The sequence below is a fragment of the Eretmochelys imbricata genome, chromosome 2, assembly GCF_965152235.1.
Source record: "Eretmochelys imbricata isolate rEreImb1 chromosome 2, rEreImb1.hap1, whole genome shotgun sequence".
Classification (NCBI taxonomy): Eukaryota; Metazoa; Chordata; order Testudines; family Cheloniidae; genus Eretmochelys; species Eretmochelys imbricata.
In genome coordinates this window covers 154,076,531-154,103,074 of record NC_135573.1, presented here as the reverse complement: position 1 = coordinate 154,103,074, position 26,544 = coordinate 154,076,531, and the positions used below count along the sequence as shown (strand labels likewise).

The following is a 26,544-nucleotide window of genomic DNA, read 5'->3' as shown; positions in this document are numbered from 1 at the left end:
CGTATGTGAGTATGAAAGTGGGTTAGGGCTTGGGGCACTAACGCTTCCTTCCTTCCTCTGAGTGACATGGGGAGCACCCATCACTCTTCGCTGTTATTTTATTATTTTATCATTTTATCAATAAAGCTTTAACATTTAGACACTTGGTGTGTTACGTCATCTCCTCCCTTAAAGATCCTGTGGCCTCAGCCTGATCAACTGTTGCCTCAGGCAGATTGGTAACAAAAATCTGTCACACACACACACACACACACACAACACCTCTGATATAAACAAAGTCAGTTACGCTTGGGTGTATCACAAAGAATCACTCCAACTCACCCTCAAATCCAACCCTGTGCTTGGTGAGATGATGATGGAAGACAGGAATTAGTTACATTTGGGAAAGCAAAAAACTGTTCCACAGGCATGCAGGGAAAATGCCCTGGATTTTCAGTGCTATGAAACCCATGTATTCTTGTGACTACACTTTCCTCATCTATGGGCTTTCTGCAGGAGACACTGGCTCACAGATTGGATATGTACCAATAAAAACAGCGTCATTAAGAAAAAGGCACAACATTACGATAGATATAATTATCAGTGGATGGGAAAGGAACCAAGATAAATTTATGTACATTAATAAGAAGGAAGCAAATGACAAAGGAACCTGTTTGTGCATTACCTAGTAGGAAGAAAGGAAAAGATCAGGTGACAAATAGAATGCTAAATCCTTATTCCCTACTTTGTTTTTGTCTTCTTTAAAGAAGAGAGTAGCCATAGTAGACTTAATACAAGGACCATTCTATAAAGCAGAATCAAGAAAGAAGAGGTTAAAGAATATCCAGATAATCTGAAAATATTAAAATCATTACAGTTTAATGAATGTCACCCTAGAATGCTAAAGACATTCTCAGAACTACTGAAATGGTTGGAAATTATTTCTGAGAACTCCTGCAGGGCAAGAGAGATTCTGGAGGACTGGAATAATGCAAAGAAAATACTGAGTTCAAGACTGGAATTGGCAGGTGAGGGGATGAAGTATTATAGACCAAACCTCTAATTACCTGGTAAACTAGTAAAGCAGTCCATTTTATAAGCACTTACTGGAAAATAAGATGATAAATAGTAGACAACATAGGTTTATCAAAATAAAATTATGTCAAATTAATTTAATGTATTTCTTTATTCAGACAACAAGCAAAGGGCTCAGCTGTGTGTGGTTGGCACAGCCCTACACTGGGGGTGATGCAAAGCTGCACTGTCCCAGGGCAAGCACCTGGAGGCAACCTAGAGCCACTAGCTGTTTAGAGACAGCATGACCACTGCTAAATCACTTGATGGGGTGCAACTGAATACCCCTCATGTGATCGGACAGCTCCACTGGCTGGTGAGTAGGGGATAAAGTCATAGTCCCCTCTCCTTCCACACCCCTGTTGGGGTACCAGGCACCTGCGGGGCATTAGAGTCTGCAATCATGCTTAGCAGCTGTGTAGACTGCCCAATGCACCAGGAGACCATTAGCCATCACTACACACCTACTTGTGTAAGGTAGAATTTGAGATTCTCTGTAATTTAGTAAGTCATTGCTATATCAGAGCTCACCATGTAATTGTCAGGACTAAGTTTTAAAACTGCACACCTCACTAGCAGACACAAAACCTCCGTTGTGGATAGGTACCCTAAGATTTGCAGATACACACAGGTGAGTAAAAATGAGTTTGTGTGCATCAGAATTTGCACACAGGTAAGTCAGGTGTGCACAAGAGTGCAAAGTCCTTTCAAAAATCTGTCCCTTGACATTTGCCCACCATATTTCCCTTTATACAGAAGGAAGGATAAATGCTTTACTTGTACACTACTGTGTGATTACTATGACTAAGTGCTGAGCTTTTAATGTAACCACTTTTGATCCAGAACAGCTGATAATGAAGGTAGGAAATGTGTACCACATGGAAGTATGAGAAGATGAATACACAAGTGGCTAAAATAAAATCCAATGGAGAGTTCAGGTTCACTGTCAAGTTAGTGTGGGCAAGTTGTTCTTCAGTAGCACCCAAATGGAGTCAGTTCTCATGGGTCCAGTACTTAATGTTGTTTAATCTCTTCATTTATGATGAGGAGGATGGGATGGAGAGCATCCTAATCCAGGCCCCAATCCAGAACAATATTGCAGTCAATTCTGGTCACTTCATTACCAGAAAAATAAGACGGGGGCATAACAAATTTGCCAAAAATGAGGAGGGGTGTGTTGTGAGAGCTCTACTGCTGCAAATGGCAGCTTGATCCCTGCTAAAGGAAGAGAGAGTCTGACACCCTCGCTAAAGAGGGTGAAAATCAAATGAAAAGGTTATTGTGTCCCAGTAATGAGGAAAAAGGTCAGATGAAAAGGAAAATAATGATTTGTAAAAGGCTGTGTTCCCAGCCATGCTGGCTCGTAAGGGGGCCCTCTACTCCCTTCTGGGCTACTGTAGCACTTTCAAGGATCAAGGTAGGAAATATGTTGAACTCTAGCAGTTCTACAAGTGATCTTTTGGAAGAAAAGTAAAGCAAAGAGCTACAGAAAGCTACAGAACCATCAGTCACTAGTATGAAAATACCACCACGGGCCATATACTCAGGATAAAAATTCTTTAATGATGTTTGCTCATGACTACTAGACCATCACCATCCACAAAAAAAGGTGGCCATTTTTCTTTAAATACACTCCTCAATGACTTCTTACTTTAGAAGAAATAGGATTAATTTTACTTGGAAACTAAAGAAATAAAGTGAAACGTTCGTAGATTTTTGGAAATGTTTAATTTCAAGTTTTGGTAGTATACGGAGTTACCATAGTACACTGAGCAGACAAGGATAGAGTTTACTTTTTTTTATAAAATAATATTTTCTATTGCATAAAATAAAAAAAAATGGTTAAAAGTAAAATATTGACAAACTAGAGGGAGTTTTGACAAGAGTAACAGATAATGACCAGTCACACGAGGGATTGACTTATAAGAAAAAGTTAAAAGAGATCAGTATATAAATGGAGTATAAATGGAGATTAGTTACCTGTAACCGGAAGTTCTTCAAGCTGTCTGGTCCCTATCTGTATGACACACACAGGTGTACACACGTGCCATGTGCCCGAGAGAGGCACTTCTAACAAGCAGTGCCCCACACATGCACAGCAGTTCTCCTTGTGCTCCAGACTGAGGACATAAAAGGCAGCATGGGCTGACGCCCCTCCAGTTCTTACTGCAAATCCAGTAGGCTCTGAAGCAGAGGGGATGGAGGGCAGGTAGTGGAATAAAGATAGGGACTATAGGCGCATTAGCAGGTGCTTAGTACCCACTGGCAGCCAGCTTCCCCCAATCTCCCCCAGTGCCTCCCATCCACCAATCAACTCCTCCCCCTCCCTCCCGCCCACTGCAATCAACTGTTCCACAGTGTGCAGGAGATGCTGGGAGGGAGAGGGAGAAATGGGAATGGGGTGCGCTCGGGGAGGATGGCGGAACTGGGCGGGAAGATACAGGGTGGGGGCGGAGAGGGAGCAGGAAGAAGGGAGGTGGGGATGGAGGCTTGGGGGAAGAGGTGGAGTGGGGGCGGGGCATGAGGTTGAGCGGGGTTGGAGCACCCCCAGGCAAAGGAAAAAACCAGCAACTTTGATACGGACCACACATATCGAAGAACTTCCAGTTACAGATAAGTAACCTCCATTTCTTCTTTGAGTGCTGGTCTCTAAGTGTATTCCACATGTGGGTGATTGACCAGTAGTATTCAGACTAGAGGTGAGTGTGAGGATGCTGGCAGGAAAGATGCTTGAAGTCCTGTACTTCTCACTGTTGCATCTGTAGTGGAGGCCTGAATTAGTGGGTAATGTTTTGTCAACGAACTCTGGGGTAGCCGCTCTGCATATGTCCACTATTGTATGCCCCTTCATGCCTCAGCCACCATTCCAGAGGACATGCTTCCATGCTGATGACGCACGTTAAAAAAAATAATGCGTTAATTAAATTTGTGATTGAACTCCTTGGGGGAGAATTGTATGTCCCCTGCTCTGTTTTACCCACATTTGCCATATATTTCATGTTATAGCAGTCTCGGATGATGACCCAGCACATGTTGTTCACTTTATGAACGCTTTCACTGCAGATTTGACAAAACGCAAAGAAGGTACCAATGTGAGATTTCTAAAGATAGCGACAGCACTCGACCCCAGGTTTAAGAATCTGAAGTGCCTTCCAAAATCTGAGAGGGCCAAGGTATGCAGCATGCTTTCAGAAGTCTTAAAAGAGCAACACTCCAATGCGGAAACTACAGAACCCGAACCACCAAAAAAGAAAATCAACCTTCTGCTGGTGGTATCTGACTCAGATAATGAAAATGAAAATACATCAGCCCACACTGCTTTGGATTGTTATCGAGCAGAACCATCAGCATGGACGCATGTCCCCTGGAATGATGGTTGAAGCATGAAGGGACATATCACTCTTTAGCGCATCTTGCACATAAATAACTTGCAACGCGAGCTACAACAGTGCCATGAGAACACCTGTTCTCACTTTCAGGTAACACTGTAAGCCTGAAGCGGGCAGCATTATCTCATGCAAATGTAAACAAACTTGTTTGTTTGAGCGATTGGCTGAACAAGAAGTGGACTTGCAGGCTCTAAAATTTTACATTGTTTTATTTTTGAATGCAGTTTTTTGTACATAATTCTACATAATTCATTTGTAAGTTCAACTTTCATGATAAAGAGATTGCACTACAGTACTTGAATTGAAAAATACTATTTCTTTTGTTTCTTTACAGTGCAAATACTTGTAATAGAAATAAATATAAAGTGAGCACTGTACACTGTATTCTGTGTTGTAACTGAAATCAATACTTTTGAAAATGTAGAAAACATCCAAAAATATTTAAATAAATGGTATTCTATTATTGTTTAATGGTGCGATTAATCGCGACTAATTTTTTTTATCACTTGACAGCCCTAAAAATAATCTAAAATGACTGGGATATTTGCAGAAGTTGGTGGAGGCTGTTTATGCTGAGTCTAGGCAGAGAAGTCTTTCTGTTTAGCTAGGTAGCAGGTTCTAGTTGAGTCCTTCCTATTTTAAATAAATAAATCATAGAATATCAGGGTTGGAAGGGACCTCAGGAGATCATCTAGTCCAACCCCCTGCTCAAGGCAGGACCAATCCCCAATTTTTGCCCCAGATTCCTAAATGGCTCCTTCAAGGATTGAACTCACAACCCTGGGTTTAGCAGGCCAATGCTCAAACCACTGAGCTTTTGAGTAAGAATAGACTGGACAGGTGCCAAGCAAGAGTGTTCTAGTTCTGATGCCCATACAAACACCAAGCCATGAGGGGGAGAGGGTCTGGATCGGGGTGTCTGACTCTGCCCCCTTCCTGAGTAAAGAGATCTGGGAAGGGGTGGACCCTAACAAGAGGATGGACTGACGTTTTCAGGAGCTCCGGGAACCAAAACAGTCTGGGCCAGTTGGGAGCAAGGAGAATGACTCTGGCTCTATCCTGACAGATGTTTCTCAAGACCTGTGGTAACAGGGGAATGGGAAGAAAGGCATCTCTGAGATTGTCTGTCAATGACAACAGGAGAGCATTGCCCTGGGAACTATGACTTATAGCTCCTCTGGAGAAGTACAAGGATAGGTGCTGGAACTAGGGGTGCTGGGGGTGCTGCTGCACCCTCTGGCTTGAAATAGTTTCCATTATATACAGGGTTTACAGTTTGGTTCAATGGCTCTCAGCACCCCCTCTATAAAAATTGTTCCAGCACCCCTGAGTACAAGGGAAGCTGCCCGTTCATTTGGGATGTGAAGAGATCCCATTGAGGTTTTCCCCACTGAATAAATATCTCGCTCAGGATAGAGCTGAGTATCTCCCACGCATGGTCTGCAGAGAAGTGTCAGCTCAGCCTATCTTCAAGGGAGTTTGACGCACCTGGAAGTGGCTGGGACAGTGATGTGGTTTGTGATACACCAGTTCCAAGGCTTGACTGCTTCTAGAAAAAGGAGCGGACATCTTGCTCTACCCTGTTTAGGTAAAAGACCATGGTGATGTTGTCTGACATTACTTGGACATGAAGAGAATGAATGAGCAGGAGAAAAGCCCTGCATGCCAGGTAGACTGCCCTCAGTTCCAGTAGATGAATGTGCAGTCTGGCCTCCCGGGGGGTCCAGGCACCTTGTACAGTGTGGCTGTTCAGGTGAGCACCCCCTCATAAGGGATGTGTGTGTTACAATGATGGTGCTGAAAGTGGGAGTGACAAAGGGGACACCAACTCTCACTCTATCTGGGTTCAACCTCCTGGTAAGAGAGTTGCTGACCCCGGTGGGAACAGTCACTCTGGTGTTGATGTGATCCTGGTCTGGTGAGTAGACCAACCAGAGCCAGGCCTGCGGGCAGCGTAGGAGAAGCCTGGCAAATGGTGCCACATAAGTACAGGAGGCCATGTGGCCCGGAAGAGAAAGGCACATCCTGACCATAGTTCTTCGTCTGCAAGTAATCAGTGCTGTCAGGTTGCTCATTAACTGATATCTTTCCATGGGAAGGAAAGCTCTTGTTGCAATAGAGTCCACTGTCACGCTGAAAAAGTTTATCATCTGTGTGGGTGTTAAAACAGACTTTTCTTTGTTTATGCAGATACCGAGTGCTGCTAGAAGATGCAGCAGGAACATAGCTGCTGACCTGACATCTTCGCTGGAGCAATATACTCGGAGCCAATCATCGAGATATTGGGCTGCAGCCACAGAGAAGACCTCCGTGAATACTCTGGGTGCTGTTGCTACTCTAAAGGGAAGGACTCTGAACTGGAAATGTTCCTGACCTGCTAGAAACTAAACAAACTTTCTCTGGAATGGATTAATATCTACATGGAAATAGGTGTTCATGTTGCAAGCCGTGAACTACATCCCTTCCTGTAGGGAAGGGATTATTGATGCTAGTGTAACCATCCTGAATTTTGACTTTTGAATAATGATGTTAAGTTGTCGAAGGTCCGGAATGAGTCTCCACCCTCCATATTTTTGTGGGACTAAGCAATAAAGGATATAGAACCCTCTTCCTTGATACTGAGGTGGCACTTGTTCTCTTGCCTCTTTTAGGAGGAGGGAGTCCACCTTCTGTTGGAGAATCACCTCATGAGAGTTGTTTCTCAAGAGAGACCAGAATGGGAGTTTGTGAGGAGGGAGGGAAACTCTACAGAGCACACTTGATGGATAATTTCTAGAACCCAACTGTCTGTTGTGATACAGTTCCAATTGTGGGTGCAAAGGCAGAGGCAGCCCCCAAAGATAAGGGGGGGGGGGAAGAGTTGCAAGTTGCAGTGGGGGAGGTTTAGATTGGATATTAGGAAAAACTTTTTCACTAAGAGGGTGGTGAAACACTGGAATGCGTTGCCTAGGGAGCTGGTGGAATCTCCTTCCTTGGAAGTTTTTAAGGTCAGGCTTGACAAAGCCCTGGCTGGGATGATTTAACTGGGAATTGGTCCTGCTTCGAGCAGGGGGTTGGACTAGATGACCTTCAGGGGTCCCTTCCAACCCTGATATTCTATGATTCTATGATTCTATGAAGAGGTGGTTGGTATCAACAGTGGTGGGCAGATCTTGGCCAAGGCATCAAAAGTAGCCCTTAGTGGGTAGCTGGGAATGGGTAGAGGTTGTGGTAGTGGGGGGCTGAAAAAATGTGGCTTCTGAATTCTCTGTTGTTTACACGGAGGCTTGGCTGGATGTTGGTGGCAAAAGTCGGGGGTAGGGGGGAGGCTTGCCTTATACACCTGCCTCTGGTGTTTTTTCCTTGGGGCCAGGATGTAAATTCCCAGGGAGCACAGAGTTGACCTTGAGACTCTCAACAAGTACAGGGACTCATCTGATTTCTTGTTAAAATTCAACTCGTCAAAAGGCAGGTCCTGCATGGTGCTCTGGACCTTCCTGGGGAGCTCCGAGGAGTGAAGTTAAGACTCATGCCTCATCACTTTTCCAGTGGCCAAGCCTCTGGATGCAGTGTCCGCTTTGTCCGCTGCAGCTTAAAGGAAATTCTTTGCTGCTAACTTGCCTTCTTCTATGAGGAATGAAATTGGGCTCCATTCTCAGGGGAAACTTGCCCTAAAAGTCGGCCAACCTGGAGTAATTGTTAAATCATATTCTCCTAACAAGGCCCAATACTTTGCAATATGGAACTGTAGGCTCGTAGAAGAAAAGGCTTTTCTTTCCCAAAGGTCTAACCTCTTTGAGCCATTGTCAGCTGGGGTGGTCTTGAGATGCTGCAATCTTGCTCTCTTTGTGCCTGTACAACCAGGGAATTGGGCACTCAGTGGGAGAAAAGAAATTCAGCCCATTAGGCAGAGACAAAAACATTTCTTAGCCCTCTTAGGTGTGGGGAGCACAGGAGGCTGGGGTGTGCCAGACCACACTTGCTGGCTCCATCATGACCTCATTAACCAGCAGCATCACCTTGCTTGAACCTGTGGTTGCATAATATCCAGGAGCTGATGTTGAGAGTCCTGGACCTCCTCCAGTGGTATCTGGAGGTCATTGGCAATTCTCTGAAGGAGAACCATACAGCGTATGGGTGTCCAGAAGAGATGGTGAAAATGGAGCCATGGCTTCATCTGGAGCAGTGGTCACCAACCGATTGATTGCAATTGACTGGTCAATCCTGGAGCCTCTGCCAGTTGATTGCGATCTCTGGCCACTAAAAGTCCAGCAGCGCAGCAGGGCTCAGGCAGGCTCCCTGCCTGCCCTGGCCCCACACCGCTCTCGGAAGCGGCTGGGTGCTGGCACATCTCTGCAGCCACTGGGGGTGGGGGGAAGTGAGGCATCTCCGTGCGCTGCCCCCACCCGCAGCACTGTACCCGCAGCTCCCACTTGCCAGTTCCCAGCCAATGGGAGCTGTGGGGGCAGCGCTTGCGGGTGCGGGGAGCGCACGGAAACCTGCTGCTCCACTCCCACCCCAGGGGCTGCAGAGACTTGCCAGGAATTATCTTGTGCATAAAAAGGTTGGAGACCACTGATCTAGAGATGAGGATGAGATTCCCGTCAGTACCTGCAGATCTGGGTCTATGTTCTCCTCCTCTTAGGTCAACGGATCTGGTGGGTGCTGGGTAGGAGAGGAGTGCTATGACTCATGGGCAAATCCAGGCCGTCTGCCATAGGGGTTCCAATAGCCCCAATAAGTCCAAAGGAGGGATCGAGTGGGTGAGGGGGACTCCACAGCAGCAGGTCCCAGCAGTACCAGGGATGATCTTCAGTTCCAGGGATGATCTGGGAGGATCTTCAACCATCTCTCAGGACTCAGCTCTCTAGGAGGAGATGAAGAACTGGCCAGGATGTCCAACTCATCCAAGTCTAAGAACTCCTCTGTCTCCATTGCTGGGGCCAATGGCACCAGAGGGTGGATGCTCGTGCCCCAAGGGTTGGAGAGGGGATGGTTCTTGTGTCACTGATGCAGTTTCATCCTCCAGTGTGGAAATGTCTCTTGGGAGGACCAGGCGGGAGAGGAGGGGAAACTGAAGGTAAGGGAGGAAAATATCCCACCCTGTTCCAACAGTTAGGACCAATGTGTCCTCGGTTGTTGCTGGCTGGTACCAAGAAAGAACCAGGCCCAGCACTTCTGGACAGAACCGGCAGATGGTAGTTCTTGTGTTTTGGAGCAGGCGCCACCAATGATACTGACAGATCCTTCTTTTTCTGCCCACTTTACCTTTCAGGGTGGGGGTCTTTAACAGTCCTGGACCCATAGGATCCATGTGTAAAGGCTCACCCGGTCTGGACAGGCTCGGGGAGGGATCCCTTCTTTTGTGAGCAAATCTGGATGTGGTTCTGTCCTTACAATCACCAAAGTGCCCCCTACTCTCAAGGGAAGCCCAGGAAGAAGATTCCTTGCCTTAGCAGTTGTCGGCTCTGCTTCTAAGCTTGTGCTCGGAGGGGTGCTGCTTGTCTGATAGTGACGAAGTATGGGAGGGGGTCTCCCTGACCGAGATCAGAGTGAGGCCACACAGCCTTCTCCCTTAATCAAATCTCACGAGCTTTGCCTGTTTGTGCTGGAAACGAGCGACAGATGATGCACTTTGAAGTGATATGCAGTAGAGACAGCATTGGTGATAGTCACCTCACAGAGAAGGAGCAAGGGCAAGAAACACAGTTCTTGAACTCCTGAACTCTGAGCATAGTCACAGACCATGGCGAGGGAGTCCCTAATAATGGGAAAGAACTAGCTACAGTAACTAACTATACTAATATAAAAACTATAAAAACTATTTACAAATGTATGTACAGGATAAAAATGTATGCACTAAGGATAAAAACTGGAGAAATCTGTGAACACAGGGATTCTGACTCAGGCCATGCAGCGGGAAGAAGGAACTGGAGGGGCATCGGCCCGCACCGCCTTTTGTGCCCTCAGTCTGGAGCATGAGAACAACAGCACATGTGTGGGCCAACAGGCACTGCTGGTTAGAATTTCCAGACTCAGGCAGATCATGCGCATGTGCGCCCATGTGTGGAATACACATAGGGACCAGCACTTACAGAACTTGGTTAAAGTGCTGATTAAAAAGTGATGTAAAAATTACTACAAATATTCAAAGAATGCAAACTCCAAGGAAGGAGAAGAATTATTTAGGGCAGGAGTTGTCAAGCTTTTGTACTTTGGACGTCTTAACAGACTGTATACAGTGTAGTTGTAGCCATGTTGGTCCCAGGATATTACAGAGACAAGGTGGGTGAGGTAATTTCTTTTATTGGACACACTTCTGTTGGTGAGACAAGCTTTTGAGCCAAACAGAGCTCTTCTTCAAGTCTCTGTAGCTTGAAAGCTTGTCTCTCTCACCAACAGAAGTGGATCCAATAAAAGATATGACCTCACTCACCTTGTCATGAGAACACTTAACATCTCATCTTATGAACACTTCCTCCCACCCCCATTTATGATAATACAATATCCTTGTGGCAAACTACAGCAATTGCTTGCACAGGAAAGTAATAAAAGGAAAGTATTGTATTTGTGGGTTCTTTTTAATGGGATTTAGCAGCTGAAAATGAGGCACCAGCATCATGTGACCAACCAGCTCCCTGCAATCCACCAACACTGTGGACCACTGGCACCTCATGGGCCATTGTTTGGGAATCATCAAGTTAGGACGATACCAGGAGAGGCATGGGGATGTGTGTGTCAAAACTAGGGATAATGGGATGGAATTGAGAAAGGGAAGATTTAGGTCATAGGCTTCCCCATCACAAACTCCAAATATCCACCTATCCACAGCTGCCCCAGCACTCACCTATCCACAGCTTAGATGCCACCCCCCAATGAACTACCTCCCCAGACACCCTCCAGAATCCCCTCATCTATCAAACACCTAGATACAGCAACCAAGTTTTGTCCAGCTCCATGTCCTACCCTGACTGCTGCTTGTGGCAGGGTGGGTTGCCGGTAAGTTTATAAGTTTGTGCAAATTAGATAATTAAATCATTTCTATAAAATGTGACACAGAGTGACAAAAGGCTTGGCAGCTATGTTCACTGGACTGCAGAACAGGGCTGGTCCCCTGGGAGGAGCAATATACTCCTTCCTAATGTGTGCGCTGATGAGCCCCGGAAGAGACTGTGCCTGCCCCCAAGTCCCACCTTCCTCATGCTCCTACTGGGATTGGGCAGCTCTGCACTGCCCCCTACACATGGATGTGGCTCCAATGCCACAGTCTAATCCACAGCACATTATCACAAACCAATGTTTTCAATATTATGTGTATAAAATGTATTGTGTTAAAGCTTTACACAGTACATGAGAGTGACTTTCAGGTGCATATAGGATCTGTGCTGCTTATTCATGCACTGACTTACCGGCAGGAAGCCTTCTGAGTGGAATAAATGAATTCACATTTTCCATGTATACAGTAACCATTGAAGCTTTCTGAACAAGGTACGTGGTTTCCAATATAAATGTCTTCTCTTTGATCACTGGCATCTTGAAAACATACACAAATAGATTTAGTAAATGTACAAAACCAACACACATATAGCATCCTTCCAAAAACTTCTGTGGTGACAGGACAAAGAATTAATAAAGCAGTGGCTTAGAGCTCAAGTTTCACAGAAGCCTGTGGAATTTAGCAGCACACTCACTCAATGCTGTAAATTACCCCTTAGTGATAACTAAATCTGCTGCTATTGTGGGCTTCCTAAACTGGGGAAAACCTTCCTGACAAAGAATCAACATACTGGGCTGAAGTTCTGCCAGTGGGGTCTAGGCAAACAGCTGGTAGACAGCCACACAGAGCACTTGGCTTGGGGAAAGCTGTGTCTTTCACACCCCTGAGCGAAGAAAGTTTCAGTGCTGTAAGTGGAAGTGTAGACAAGGCCTAACAGAGCTCTGGAGAAAAGCAAGATAGGAGTACAAGAGAATACTAAAGGACCGGAGTTAACAAGAGATAATAGAAAGAAAAGAGGGTCAAGAAGGAGAAAATAATGTGATAAAAGAACCTGGAGGAGAGAGATGGACAGGAACAAAAGAGGAGGAGAGATCCAAAAGACAAAAAAGAGGGCAGAGGGAAGAGGAGAAAGAGAAAGAGAGTGGGCAACATAGACAAGGCCAGGGAATGAAAGTGGAGAAATGACTCAGGTGCAGAAAAGATCGAGGGTGCAGCAGATGCAGGTGTAACCCACACACCTCCAGGGTGTGAAGTTCTGTCCCACCTAGAGGCACTGAGACCACTTAGAGAGAGTTAAAGGAGTCTGCTCTACAACCTTAGCTAACAGGAGGTTGGCTTTTAGCTCAGGCAGTAGAGGCTCATGCACTAAGCTCCAGAGGTCCCCAGTTCAATCCCACTCACCGACGACCAGGGTCTGTCGGTGTTACAAGTGGGGGCTCGTCTGGGATTTCAAATGGGAAGTCTCTGAAGCTCGGGATGCACTTCCTCAGCTAGGGAAAGTATGTAACCCGCGCATCTTCTGGGTGGCACCGAGACCACTTAGAGAGAGAGAGTTAAATGAGTCTACCTTAGATAATAGCCAGTTGGCTTTTAGCTCATGCGGTAGAGGCTCATGCACTAAGTTCCAGAGGTCCCCAGTTCAATCCTGACGACAACGACTGGGGTCTGTCAGTGTTACACAGTGAGCACTTACTAAGACTTTAGAATAGGTAGAAGAGCTGGCAGAAAAAAGTTTAGGGCTCTGGAGCAAAAAAAGAAAGAGACCTATGGGCACAAAGGACAAATTGCTGGAGCTTCTGAGAGCAGAGATGTGAAAGCAGAGAGAAGGGCCTAACAGCAAAGACAGAGGAAAACATTTGAATAAATTCAAAGTTATAAAAGTCTCCCCATGTCTAGCACCAGCTCCTGGTGGCAGCTCTTTGATCCACAGGGTTAACTTTAGTACTCCAAGGACTACTATAGTAAACTGTACTAAGGCTTGTAGGATGCAAAGGCTCCTCCTGAGCACCTCAGCCCTTCCCAAGCCCACCCAATATGGCATGTCTATTTTCCTGCAAAGAGGCCTCCTCCACCTCCTTTCCTTCTTCAGAATGATTTCTCCTCCCTCTCTCTATCCCTCCCCTGACTACCACAGCAGTTGCTGAAACAGTCCCACTCCAGAATGACCAGAACCTCTGAGTAGCCAGCTCATTCTTCAGCAAAATCATTCTGAACTCCAGGCCTGGAACAGACCCTATGCTGGAGCTGGGCCTGGGCCTGGCAGTGCGGGGAAGCAGCTAACAGCAAGAGTGTGGGGGTGGAGGTTATAAAGTTGTTCCGAGAAGAGATGAGGTGGGGTCAATTGGACTCAGTTCAGGAAGGACTCTTGGCTTGGCCCTACCTCTCAGCAGACTCTCACCATCCCTACGCCTCAGCATAAGTGCATCACAGTGACCTCCCCAAACCCTCAGTGTAGCTAGCCCTCAAGAGACATCTACAGTAACTATTCACTTAAAGTCGTCCCGGTTAATGTTGTTTCGTTGCTGATCAATTAGGGAACATGCTCATTTAAAGTTGCGCAATCCTCCCTTAGAACGTTGTTTGGCAGCCGCCTGCTTTGTCCACTGCTTGCAGGAAGAGCAGCCCGTTGTAGCTAGCTGGTGGGGGCTTGGAATCAGGGTGGACTGGCAACCTCCTTATCAGCTCCCTACTCCCCTAAGTTCCCTGTGTGGCAGCCTCCCAGCAGGCTATCAATTGCGGGGCAGTTCAGGTGTCCCTCCTCCCACTGCCATGTGCTGCTCCTACCCGCCTCCTGCTTGCTGTGCAAGGGAGGGCAGAAGAAGGGGGCTAATGTCAGGGTATCCCCCTCCCCCCTACTCCTGCCCCTGGCTTATCCCTTCTCCACAGAGAGCAGAGTAGGGACAGGACAGGGCTCAGGACAGAGAGAGCTTACTGGCCACAGCTGCTATCTCAACTTCCTGATCTTTTTAAAGGCAATGTACTTAGAATGGTGTCAGCATAATTAAAGGGGCAATGCACATCTCTCTTTCTCTCCCACACATAGGGTGTGTGCCTCTGTCTCTGTCTGCCATGCTGTCTCCCCTCCCTCCATTTGTGCTGCCTTGTAGAGTGTGAGGCTACATTAACAACAATGTGTTAACCCTTGAGGGCTCAGCCGAATGCTAGTTCATCATTTAGCAGTAAGGCATTCCCTGGGAAATATCCCACCCTCTTCCACCCTCTAACTTCACCACCTCAACCAAGCTTCACAATCGTCATTGCTGTGTACACTATTAAATTGTTTGTTTAAAACTTATACTGTGTGTATATAATATAGTTTTTTGTCTGGTGAAAAAAATTTCCCTGGAACCTAATCCCCACCTATTTACATTAATTCTTTTGGGGAAATTGGATTCGCTTAACATCGTTTCGCTTTAAGTCACATTGTTCAGGAACATAACTACAACGTTAAGTGAAGAGTTACTGTAGCTGGGCACAGGCCAGTTTCCTGAAGATATCACCATCTTCACAGAAACAGAGCTTTTTTTCAAGGAGCCTGAGAAAATGTGACTAGTCTAACAGTAGATCTAATCGTTCTGGACTTCCATAAGCATTTGACACAGAGCCACATAGGAAATTATTAGCTAAACTGGAGGATATGGGGATTAGTATAAGAACTGTAAGGTGGATAAGGAACTGGCTAAAAGGGAGATGACAACAGGCTGTGCTGAAAGGTGAACTACCAGGCTGGAGTGAGGTTACTAGTAGAATTCCTCAGGGACCTGCTTTGAGACCTATATTAAATATTTTCATTAGTGACCTGGGCACAAGAAGCAGGAGAGTGCTAATGAAATTAGCTGATAACACCAAGTTGGGGGGCATTATCAAAACAGAAGCGGCCTGGAATATCATAGAGGAAGAATTAGATGACCTTGACTAGAGTAATAGAAATGGGATGAAATGTAATAGTACAAAGTACAAAATCGTGCACTTAGGGCCAGATAACAAATCTTTCTGCTATGAGCTGAGGGGCTCAGCAGTTGTAAGTGAACAAGAAGGAGAAAGAGCCAGGTGATCACAACATGACTATGAAACACCATTGTGATGTGGCTGTGAAAGAGGAAAATGTGATCCTAGGAAGTATCAGGTGAGATATTTCTAGCAGAGATAGAGAAACATTAATGCCATTGTAGAAGGCACTAGGGAGACCTCATCTGGAATGCTGTGTGCAATTCTGCTCACCCATGTTTTAAAAAGGTGAATTCAACCTGGAACAGGTGCAGAGAAGGGCTGCTACGATGATCAGGGCAATGGAGGGCACGTCTTCGTGTCTTATGAGCAGAGACTAGAAGAGTCTGGCTTGTTTAGCTTAGCACAAAGACGGCTGAGAGGGAATATGATTGCAGTCTATAAATACATCGGGAGGAGGGGGAGTAAACACCAAGGCAGTTGAGGGGCTACTGAAATTAAAGGACAACACTGTCAGAAGAACAAATAGATATAAACTGGTGATGAGTAAACTTAGGCTGTAAATTAGAAGGAGGTTTCTAATCATCAGAAGCGTGAAGTTCTGGAACAGCTTCCCAATAGACATCGGAGGCGTGGGGGACAGACAAGCTAACTGGTTTTAAGATGAATCTTGATAAACATATGAATGGATTATATGATGGGGTTGCCTGTGATCGCAGGGGACCGGACTTAATGATTAAGTAAGTCTCATCCAGTTCTAATTTCCTACGCCCTTCATTTCTCGTTAATTCTTCTGACAAAATGTTCCACATGCCCTCACTCTCACAATGCTGCACTTTCAGCACACAAGCAAACCGGTAATACACATGCTCATTTGTATTCATAAACATTTCTAATTAGCTTGTAAGCTTTTCTTCTCACTTCATTCTCGTTGGTACACAGTGGCATCTAAACTATTTCAAATTTAACATAAACAAAGTCCTAACAAACAAAATAACAAAAGCAGCAGCAGAGGATCTGGCCCATCTAATTTACATGGCTAAAAATCTTTTAAATAACATGGTTCATCCACTGTGGTCCAACAGGTGCAGAAGCAGCAAATATAGAACCTGTCACTTATTCAGAAGTCATCAAGGAAGGCTGGGCAGAGGGGACCTGTGCCACTTGTATAGAAGTCACATTTCTACAGTCTTGGAGCCAGCTAAAGCACTGGCACAGCAATTGGCGAAATGCTAATCCTATAACCTACTAAATACAGAAGGGAGTTCAGCATTTTAGGGAAACATGCCAGGCAGACTCGGCATAGTCATATCTCCTGCTCACCAGAGATGGGGTGATAGTGGTGTAGGAAAGCAGATGTTCACTTCTCTCCCGGTTGCAAAGCAGATGAGAAAAGGCATGCATGCTATATTTTGGTATCTTGGGAGAATGTAACATATTCATAAAATACCAGTACGTTACCTTTCACCTCTGGTCGATATTGCATTCCATCATCTTTCTTTCCTACTGAGCTGGTGTCATCTGTTTCTATATGATAAATAAATAAAAATACATCTGTTCAGAAGTGTTTATTTTCAGGCCATTGTGTATTATTACAATGTAAGAAGTTGATATTTGAGAAAATAATTTAGTTACAGTCATACAGTCAGATTCAATATTTTTCTCTGTTATAGTTAGGAAAACACCACCTGGAGATTGTACCAGCTTCCAGTCAATTCTGGGTGCTCTTCCTGGTTTTGAGCTAAAAAGCTCTTTGAGGGGTGGTTGAGTGCATTTTACAGATATCTCTCATTTGTTCTTCAGCCAGACAGTTGAACCAGTTGGGATTCTCAAGTTTACAGAATCTAGATGTTAGTGGCAGGGAGCTGGTGGCAGAATAACCTCAGGGCAGGGTCCAAGGCCCCAAACCTTGCAAACATTGATGCTCATGATTTGCATATGGCAGCACTCCCATGCATAAAAAGCAAATGGATAAGTATTTGTAGGGTCAGGGCCCAAGTGTATTGAGCCGCTAGGCATGCTGGAAGGCCTATCTAATTCATGCTGTTGTAAGAGGATGACTTGGGGTGTTCTAGTAGGATGGAGCTCTCTTAATGTGTTTCCGTTGTGGCTGATTTCATGGACATTTTGACTATTGCTCAACTATTTGACTATTTTTTTAAATACATGTGTTTTTTCTCAACCTAGAGCATAGTGATAGAGACATAATGTACATACAACACAACTAACTAACTAACTAAATAAATACATACATATTTTGGGTGGCAATTAGGAAAGATCAGTGAATTTTAATACAAAAATAAAAAAGAATTAAAGGACCTGCTTGGGCCCTTTATGATGCAAGAGACAATTCTAATGAAAATTAAAATGAAACCTACCTAAGCAGTGTCCAAGGTGCCTTATGTCAATCTGTTCCTGCCTCAAACATGATGCTTCTCGAACAAAACATGGATTGTTATAAGAACTTCCATCAGAAGCACACACAGGATTAAAACTGTACCCACTGCAGTCTATATTACATACACACCTGTTAATAAACACACACAATGAGATCAAAGAAGTACAGTTAAATAAAGTTGTGTCTTGATTAAACATTTGTTTATACATTAGCACCAGCTCCATGACCTGGGAGAAAAATCTATTGTGTATGTATACCAAAGAATTTGCTGCCATCTCAGGTTTTCAGACAGAATGTATACAGTTGTGAATAGAAGCTACCGTGTACCCTTCAATATTTTATTGATTTTTTCATGGGTTTAATATGATATAAATCTTACTGATTATTTTAATTTCTGAAAAAACAATAGCAACATATTACAAGGAAAATTTATTACGACAATAAAACAATTTAGTGCATTGTCTATTCCCATATGTGGGTAAAACCAAAGAAAGATTTTACATGTTCTGTTTGTTTTTTGGCAAAGAAAACTGAATGACTGTTGTGGAGAGTGGGGATGAACTTTCATTTCTATTCATCAAAACTAAGTATTTTTCATTTCAAAGGCTGAACAGCAGCAATAAGTTTGGTCAAGTGTATTACTTTAACAAGCCATTCATTCATGCCTTTGAAAACTCAGTGGTTCATTATGCTGTAATTAAAACAGGGTTATGCAATCTGGATTATTTCATAATGTATCCAATTAACACATTTCTAGTTTTAGGCAGAGAACATTTTTTTATCATTTGTAACAAAGAAACCATAGCCATGAGAGGGGGAAAAGATGTACTACACATAAGGTGCATCCCCACACAAGGGCAGGATTGTCTCTACACTAGAAAACTGTATAGTTCAGGGGACACTACCTTTAAATGATAGAGTTTTGCTGTGGAGTTCTGCAGTGAATCAATACTCAATCCTGACATTTCATATCAGGGAGGCTGCCTTGGAAAAGCTTAACAATTCTGAAGTCTGTGTCACTCTCGTTTAATTCAATAAAACTAATACTGTGATTTTTAATTTAATTAACAACTTGTTTTTAAATGTTTTGCTCCATGTATTTCTTACTGCTGTGCATCTTCTGTTATGCCTCAGGATGATGGCATACCACAAAACTAAGGGAGCTGTGTGGTAGAGTATCTGGTATGGATTAAACAGCTCTCTATTGGCCTCCTCCTGCATGGAGGAAGGGGTATGAGCATATGCTAATGGAAGAGAGTTGATGTGGCCATACATCCTTCGTTATGGGGAGCTGCTTTCCCTCCCCCACAATGCAGTCCAGTCTGTGGGCAGTGACATGAGGCTGAGTTAGAGAACTGAGTTAGAGTGCAAGATGTACTGCTTTAAATAATCATTCCCCAAACTCGAACTGAACACTGAAAAAATGGAGAACTGATTTCAGAGTTCCTACTACTTCCCCTGGGCATCTACATCAAATGCTAATGCAAATGCTTGGTGCCAGCAAGGTTCTCTGAATAAGACAAGCCAATCTTTGAACTTAGTTTTACTGTTAGCTCTTTTTTTCTCCTCTCTTTCTATGAACAACTTTTGTTTTTTAATTAAGTACAGTGAGCACACCCAGTTCATCCTGGCTTTAAAGATATTATTTGTTCCAGTGATATTCCCTATACAGAAATTGGGTAATATTTAGGGCTGTCAATTAATTGCAGTTAACTCATGTGATTAACTCAAAAAAAATTAACTGCAATTCAAAAATGTAAACACTATTAATCGCACTATTGAAAAATAGAATACGAATTTAAATTTATTAAATATTTTTGGATGTTTTTCTACATTTTCAAATATATTGATTTCCATTACAACACAGAATACAAAGTGTACAGTGCTCACTTTATATTACAAATAATTGCACTGTACAAATGATAAACAAAAGAAACAGTATTTTTCAACTCACTTCATACAAGTACTGTAGTGCAATCTCTTTATTGTGAAAGTGTAACTTACAAATGTAGATTTTTTTGTTATATAATTGCTCTCGAAAACAAAACAACGTAAAACTTTAGAGCCTACAAGTCCACTTAGTCCTACTTCTTGTTCAGCCAATTGCTAAGACAAACAAGTTTGTTTATATTTACAGGAGACACTGCTGACTGCTTCTTATTTACAATGTCACCTGAATGTGAGAACAGGCGCTTGCATGGCACATTTGTAGCCGGTGTTGCAAGGTATTTACGTGCCAGATATGCTAACCATTCATATACCCCTTTATGCTTCGGCCACCATTCCAGAGGACATGCTTCCATGCTGATGATGCTCATTAAAAAAATAATGCGTTAATTAAATTTGTGAATGAACTCCTTGGGGGAGAATTGTATGTCTCCTGTTCTGTTTTACCCACATTCTGCCATGTATTTCATGTTATAGCAGTCTCAGATGATTACCCAGCACACATTCGTTTTAAGAATACTTTCACAGCTGATTTGACAAAACACAAAGAAGGTACCAATGTGAGATTTCTAAGGATAGATAGAGCATTAGACTCAAGGTTTAAGAATCTGAAGGGCCTTCCAAAATCTGAGAGGGATGAGGTGTGGAGAATCCTTTCAGATGTTTTAAAAGAGCAACACTCTAATGTGGAAACTACAGAACCCGAACCACCAAAAAAGAAAACCAACCTTCTGCTGGTGGCATCTGACTCAGATGATGAAAATGAACATGCATCGGTCCGCTCTGCTTTGGATCGTTACCGAGCAGAACCCGTCATCAGCATGGACACGTCTTCTGGAATGGTGGTTGAAGCGTGAAGGGACATATGAATCTTTAGTGCATCTGGCATGTAAATATCTTGCAATGCTGGCTACAACAGTGCTATGCGAAAGCCTGTTCTCACCTTCAGGTGATGTTGTAAACAAGACATAGGCAGCATTATCTCCTGCAAATTGTAAACAAACTTGTTTGTCTGAGCGACTGGCTGAAGTAGGACTGAGTGGACTTGTAGTGTCTGAAGTTTTACATTGTTTTATTTTTGAATGCAGTTATTTTTTGTACATAATTCTACATTTGTAGGTTTGACTTTCATTATAAAGAGATTGCACTACCATACTTATATTAGGTTGTAATAAAAAATAAATATAAAATGAGCACTGTACACTTTGTATTCTGTGTTCTAACTGAAATCAATATATTTGAAAATGTAGAAAACATCCAAAAATATTTAAATAAATGGTATTCTATTATTAATAGTGCAATTAATCACATGATTAATCGTGATTAATTGTTTTAATCGCTTGACAGCCCTAGTAATATCACTAAAACTGGAATGAACTTTTTAAGTGCATCCATTCTGATTGTAATTTCAAAATTGCGTGGCTACTGCATCACTAAGTATTTAAGTATCTTGGGCTGCCTTAAAACATTCTTATAACCATTAAATATTATCATGTTAAAAACAGATTCTGATTATTATTTCTAAATGTACAACTAAAATAAGGATGGCTATAAATGTTAATACTGGTAAAACATTTACATTTTAATTTTATATCGGTTCCCACATAATGGTATCTGACGAGGGACTTACACACACTTAAGGATTTAATATAACTGTCACTAAATAAGAGGCTAGCAGATTAGCTGTTTTATTGTTCCCATAGATCGACACTGCTACTAAGTTTATTTCAGCTTTTGTTTGTATGGCATTGACCATTTTGTCGCTAACATTTGCTTCACATTCACCCATTTTTAACCCACAGGAACCAGTGCTGGGTGTGAATATCATGTATAATACATACAGGCAGGGCCGGCTCCAGACACCAGCGAACCAAGCGGGTGCCTGGGGCGGCCACTATAAAGGGGCAGCAGGAGGTTGGGCTCTGGGGCGGCAATCTGCCCTTGGCGGCGGCGGGAATTCGGCGGCTGCTCAATCACAGCGCGTTTCACGCTCGGCGGCAATCCGGCGGCCGCACCGTCACTCCACCTCTGTGTTCGGCGGGCAGGATTCTGCCTCCCCATTCGGCGGCAAGTTTTGGGTTTTTCTGCCGCTTGGGGTGGCAAAAACGCTGGAGCCAGCCAGGCATACAGGTCCACATAATTTCTGTTCCCAGACAAAATCCTCTGCATCAAGATGGAACTATAGATAAAGCACCCAAAAAACCTTAACTCTGGCCTGTAGTGATGTCTTTCAATAACCATACAATTATAATTACCACATTTCAGTCTTTGTGGTTGCAGACTATGTGAAACTGATTTTTAACACATTCATTTTTTCATCTTCCTGGTGTCACTACAGGTCAGAGTTCAAGTTGTTTGAGAGTTTTCACCATTCTTTTGCATACAGTAGTATATTCGGGTTTCTATTAAGGTTGTCCTTAACTCTGAATTTCCTAAAGTTTGCAATGTTTGTTTTTGAGATGATTACAACATACCTGCTACGTTTTTTTTACCCTTCAAGTACAGATATGTACTCTCATATTTAAATCCCTAACATGGTTTATGTGTTGGAATTTGCTTTTTATGATTATTAATAATACAAAAATACAGCAATACTAAACAAGAAACCCAAAGGGAAGGCTACCATATGATATTTCTAATGATCTCAGCAGCCATCGCATGCTGGTCAATTAAGATGGGTGTATAGATGCTTTGCATTGCCAGAGCAGCAAGAAGTTGGTGGGGTGTAATGGTAATTACAAGTAATTTACAATCTACTTACTGGTGTAAATGTCTGGGATACCTGGTCTTTTTAAAAACATTTTAATTAATTTTTGAACAAAACAAATGTCCAGGATGGGAAGCAGTGGACCTTGACTGTTGTAGCTGAAAGGATATAGCAATTAACTTCTTTTTATTTTGATGTGAAAACCTGGAGGAAGATGTGGTGCGGGGGGGTGGGGGGGGGGGGGAGAGGGGAGCAGAGTTCTGTGACTTTCCATGACCTCCGTAACTTCTGCGGGGGCCAGCATGGCTCAGGTGGCCCCGGCAATAGCCACATCGGCCGCTGCTGGAGTGGCTCTGCAGCCAGCCGCTCTGGCAGCCCCGCAGCCAACTGCATGAGCTGCTGCTGGCGTGCTGCCTGAGTAGCAGCCAGTGCACCCGGCCTCCCCACAGCAGCAGCCCCTGAGGGTGCCCCCCCAACAGCAGCCCCCAGCTTCCCTTCAGCAGCGATCCCCTTAGGATTTAGTCAAGGGTATTTATAGTATAACTCATGGACAGGTCACAGGCCTGTGAATTTTTGAGTATTGCCCGTGACTTGTCCATGACTTATACTAAAAATATCCGTGACTAAATCATAGCCTTAAAGATAAGTCATGTGAGGTGTCATTGGAAAGGTTATGATTTGCTGAATACGATTATCCTATTTGTATGCATATATTGTTTTTGTATCTGAAGTTATGAATATTGACTATGTATGTATTTCACATGTAGCTATTCCTAGGCAACACTCACTAGTCAAAAGGCTCTCAGTCTAAAATCTGGTTAGCTGGGAAGGGCCCATTCAAGTTAATAAGCCTTTAGTGAGAACAACAGGCCTTAGGAGAAACTTATCTCCCACCTGGGGAGCTTTCCTGAGGACACTACAAACAGCCTCTGAGTAATGGCTGTTGTGACAGTACAGGGACATGTGACCAGGTCACCTCATGCTGGACTCCATCTTGGGATACCAGTGTTTTTCCACTGACTGGTGTGGGAACCAAGCTTTGAAACAACGGGTTCCCGCCCTATACAAAAGTTACATAAGGCAGGGGAGTGACATCATTGTGGTTCTTCAATGACTCCTCACCCAAAGAGACTCCTGGAAACACCAGAGAAACAAAGACTGAACTGGGGGAAGTGTTGGACGCAGGCTAAAGGGATTTTTAGCCTGTGAACGGAACACCTGGGGATTCCAAGCTTTAAGCAAGTGCAGCTTTCCTCTTCAGAATCTGCAGCCTGCTTGTGTCTACTCAGATCCAATCTCTTTAGTATACTAAGCTTAGTTTGCATTTTTGTTTATTTGCTAGGTAATCTGCTTTGATCTGTTTGCTATCCCTTATAATCACTTAAAATCTATCTATCTTTTGTAGTCAATAAACTTGTTTTTCTTTGTCTAAAACCAGTGTGTGGGAGTCATAACTTGGGGCAGAAAGCTGTTGTACATTTCCTCTCCAAATTGAGGGAAGGGGCAAATTTCATGAGCTTATGCTGTACAGTTCCCTGTGCAGTGCAAGATGGTATAATTTTAGGTGCACACCTCAGTAGCTGGGAAGTTCCCTAGCTGGAGCCTTCCCATACAGGGCTGATCACAGGGTCTACATGTAACTGTAGCTGGGTGTGTCCCTGCCTGTATGGGTGCTGGGGACAGTGCAGGCTGGAACCTGGAGAGAGCTTGTCACAGCAGTGCAGTGTAAAAGGAGCCCAGGTTGGTGGGTCAGGGGGGCTCAGTGATACCACAGTTCCAGGTGGCATCCTAGGGGGAACCTGTTGCAGTGGTAATATGTGGAGAGTATTGGGATAAACAGGATGTGAGGGGGGAAGAGGGAAGCAGAGACGTGGGGGCCTAAGACCAGAAGGGATATGTTTGGGAAAGGAGGTTGTGATGAGGAGATTGGTGCTACATAAATGGAGACGTGATGAGGGTGGGGGGCAGTCATTGAGTCCGAATGTTTTTTTAAAAGCTTCCTCTGTGCTCCTGCTTGAGCCCCCAACACTGCTGCCATGTGGAGCATTCCAAGCATGAATGCTGAAACCAGCGTGCAGACATGGAAACTTTAAACAGCAGTGACATTTGGGCCAAGTAACCAACCAATGAGAGCTCTTGACACATGAGATCAGTTGTCCTCATACCACAGTAGTTACAGTCAATAGAAATGTAACATGCAAATTCACTGTAGAGGAAGGATGTTGATTGATTGAATTACTTCTCGTATTACTATGGCCCCAGTTATGAGTGTCTTAAGCAGTTAACCTGACCCGTCTATAATAATTAGATATAAAAATCAGTAATAACTTATTTACAACTTAATTCTTCAAATGTAGCCTGTACCTAAGGCTTCACTTGGTTTTAACTATACGGAAAGTTTGACGAATCTGTATTTTTCATTATTATAATAATTCAGGACAATAAAAGATCTAACAGTAAGTGCTAAATTTTTAAAGGACCCATGTAAAATTAATTTATAAACTAATTAACAAATCAACTTGTAAATTCTTAGAAAAATAATCTGTACTCAAAGACTAAACACTGTACCTTTGTGCTTCATACATAACAAATAATTCCTCCTTTAGGTTGAAAACTCAACTGAAGCTTAACTATGGAACCACAACTGGCAAATCCAGAATATTTGTATAGGCCAGGTTTATAGCATTATCTATTATTTAGGTTGCCCAGCACTTCCCATTACAAGACCCCATTTCAGTTGCTTATAACCTTGTCAAACTTTAACTAATTGGGCTGAAACTTTCCATGCCAGGTATCTGCCACTGGCTGAATTGTTTTTTGAACATTTCAGCCATATGCTTCAGCCATTTCTGAGAACAAGAACTAGGAAATAAATTGTTTTGGCCTCACTAAGAAGTTCTAAGGATCTTTTCTCTGAAAAGCCCTTGCACGCCCTTGCTCTGGGGCAGGGACTTGAAATTTGGCGTGGGGAGGAGGGTGCCTTTCTGTGAGGAATATCTTTTGCTGCTCCTGTAAAAATCCACCCAAATCTGGCAAAATTGTAAGCCTTTGAAATATAGCAGTTTGCACATGCTCCATAGAGACTTGAGTTTCACGGTTTAATTCCCACATTCACTAAGCATGTTCCTGCCCAGGGCTGAGCAGGACTTTCCATGCAATTGCAGCTCTGGACTGCTGTGGGCTGCGCTGCGTCCCAGAACCTGAAATGAGAGCAGGAAGCCTGTTTGCCTGGTGCTGGGCGCAAGCAGCATGGAGGAATAAGCTGCCTGATTCAAATACAGAAGAGACAAGCGTCAGACCTGTGCACAAGGGGGTAGGGGCAGGAGAGAGTGGGCTAGATTGGGACAAGCAACCTGGGGTGAAAACTTGGAACTGGAGGCTAACCTGGGTGGGGAGAGGAAAACTTGGAGCAGGAGAGGTGGGGTGGGGGTGAACTGAGACTGGGTTGCGGGGGCCAGACTGGTATTGGCTGGCCAAGTGGACTGAGACTGCGAGTTGGGTGGGAGAGAATCAGGGGTGGGACTGGGAACCAGTAGGTGGGGAGGTAGACAGACTGGATGAGAAGCCTGAGGGTGAGGGTGGGGTAGACTGGGACTAGCCTGGCAACTACTCTGGAGACCCAGACTGAGAATCAGTGGGATAGAAGAAAGGAGGGGAGGGAGAAACACAGATTTTAGGAAGAGTGGGATTGCACGGGAAGACCTGGGACTGGTTGGGCAACGAGACTGGAACAAAGAGCTAAGTGAGGGGCAACACAGAGATTGGATGAGGATCCTGAGAAGGGAGATTAGGACTGGGTCCCAGTGGGGATGGGGAATGAGGGAGGGGTGGGGAGGGGAGAGGTGCGTGGGTAACAACTTCTGTGTGAGGGATTCATTTCCAATAATCTCCTAGTAATCTGTTATTTTGACCTTTGTGGATATTTTTGCAAATTTTGAGGACAATATTAAGTTTTCATGGGCAGTGTAAATCAGGGGGATGATAGTAAGTCTTTAAATACATTTTCACATTATGTTATTTCTTCAGAACCCTTGCTTAATTGAGCTAGCAGGATGGAAAACCTGAATCTAGTAGGCAGCCAATTCAAACCAAAGATAATTGGTATAATCTGCATTATTTATACAAG

General features: G+C 43.9%; 1 protein-coding gene across 1 annotated transcript in view; it reads right to left on the bottom strand.

Moving 5' to 3' along the window:
* TMEFF1 (transmembrane protein with EGF like and two follistatin like domains 1) overlaps positions 1 to 26,544 on the bottom strand; it is a 229,096-nt gene that overhangs the window by 4,288 nt on the left and 198,264 nt on the right. Inside the window, exons 7-9 of the mRNA XM_077809187.1 lie at positions 17,745 to 17,893; positions 16,828 to 16,893; positions 11,831 to 11,954 (exon numbers count right to left, since the gene is read on the bottom strand). Of these exons, the coding sequence (XP_077665313.1) occupies positions 11,831 to 11,954; positions 16,828 to 16,893; positions 17,745 to 17,893 (339 nt within the window). The remainder of the gene's footprint in view (positions 1 to 11,830; positions 11,955 to 16,827; positions 16,894 to 17,744; positions 17,894 to 26,544) is intronic.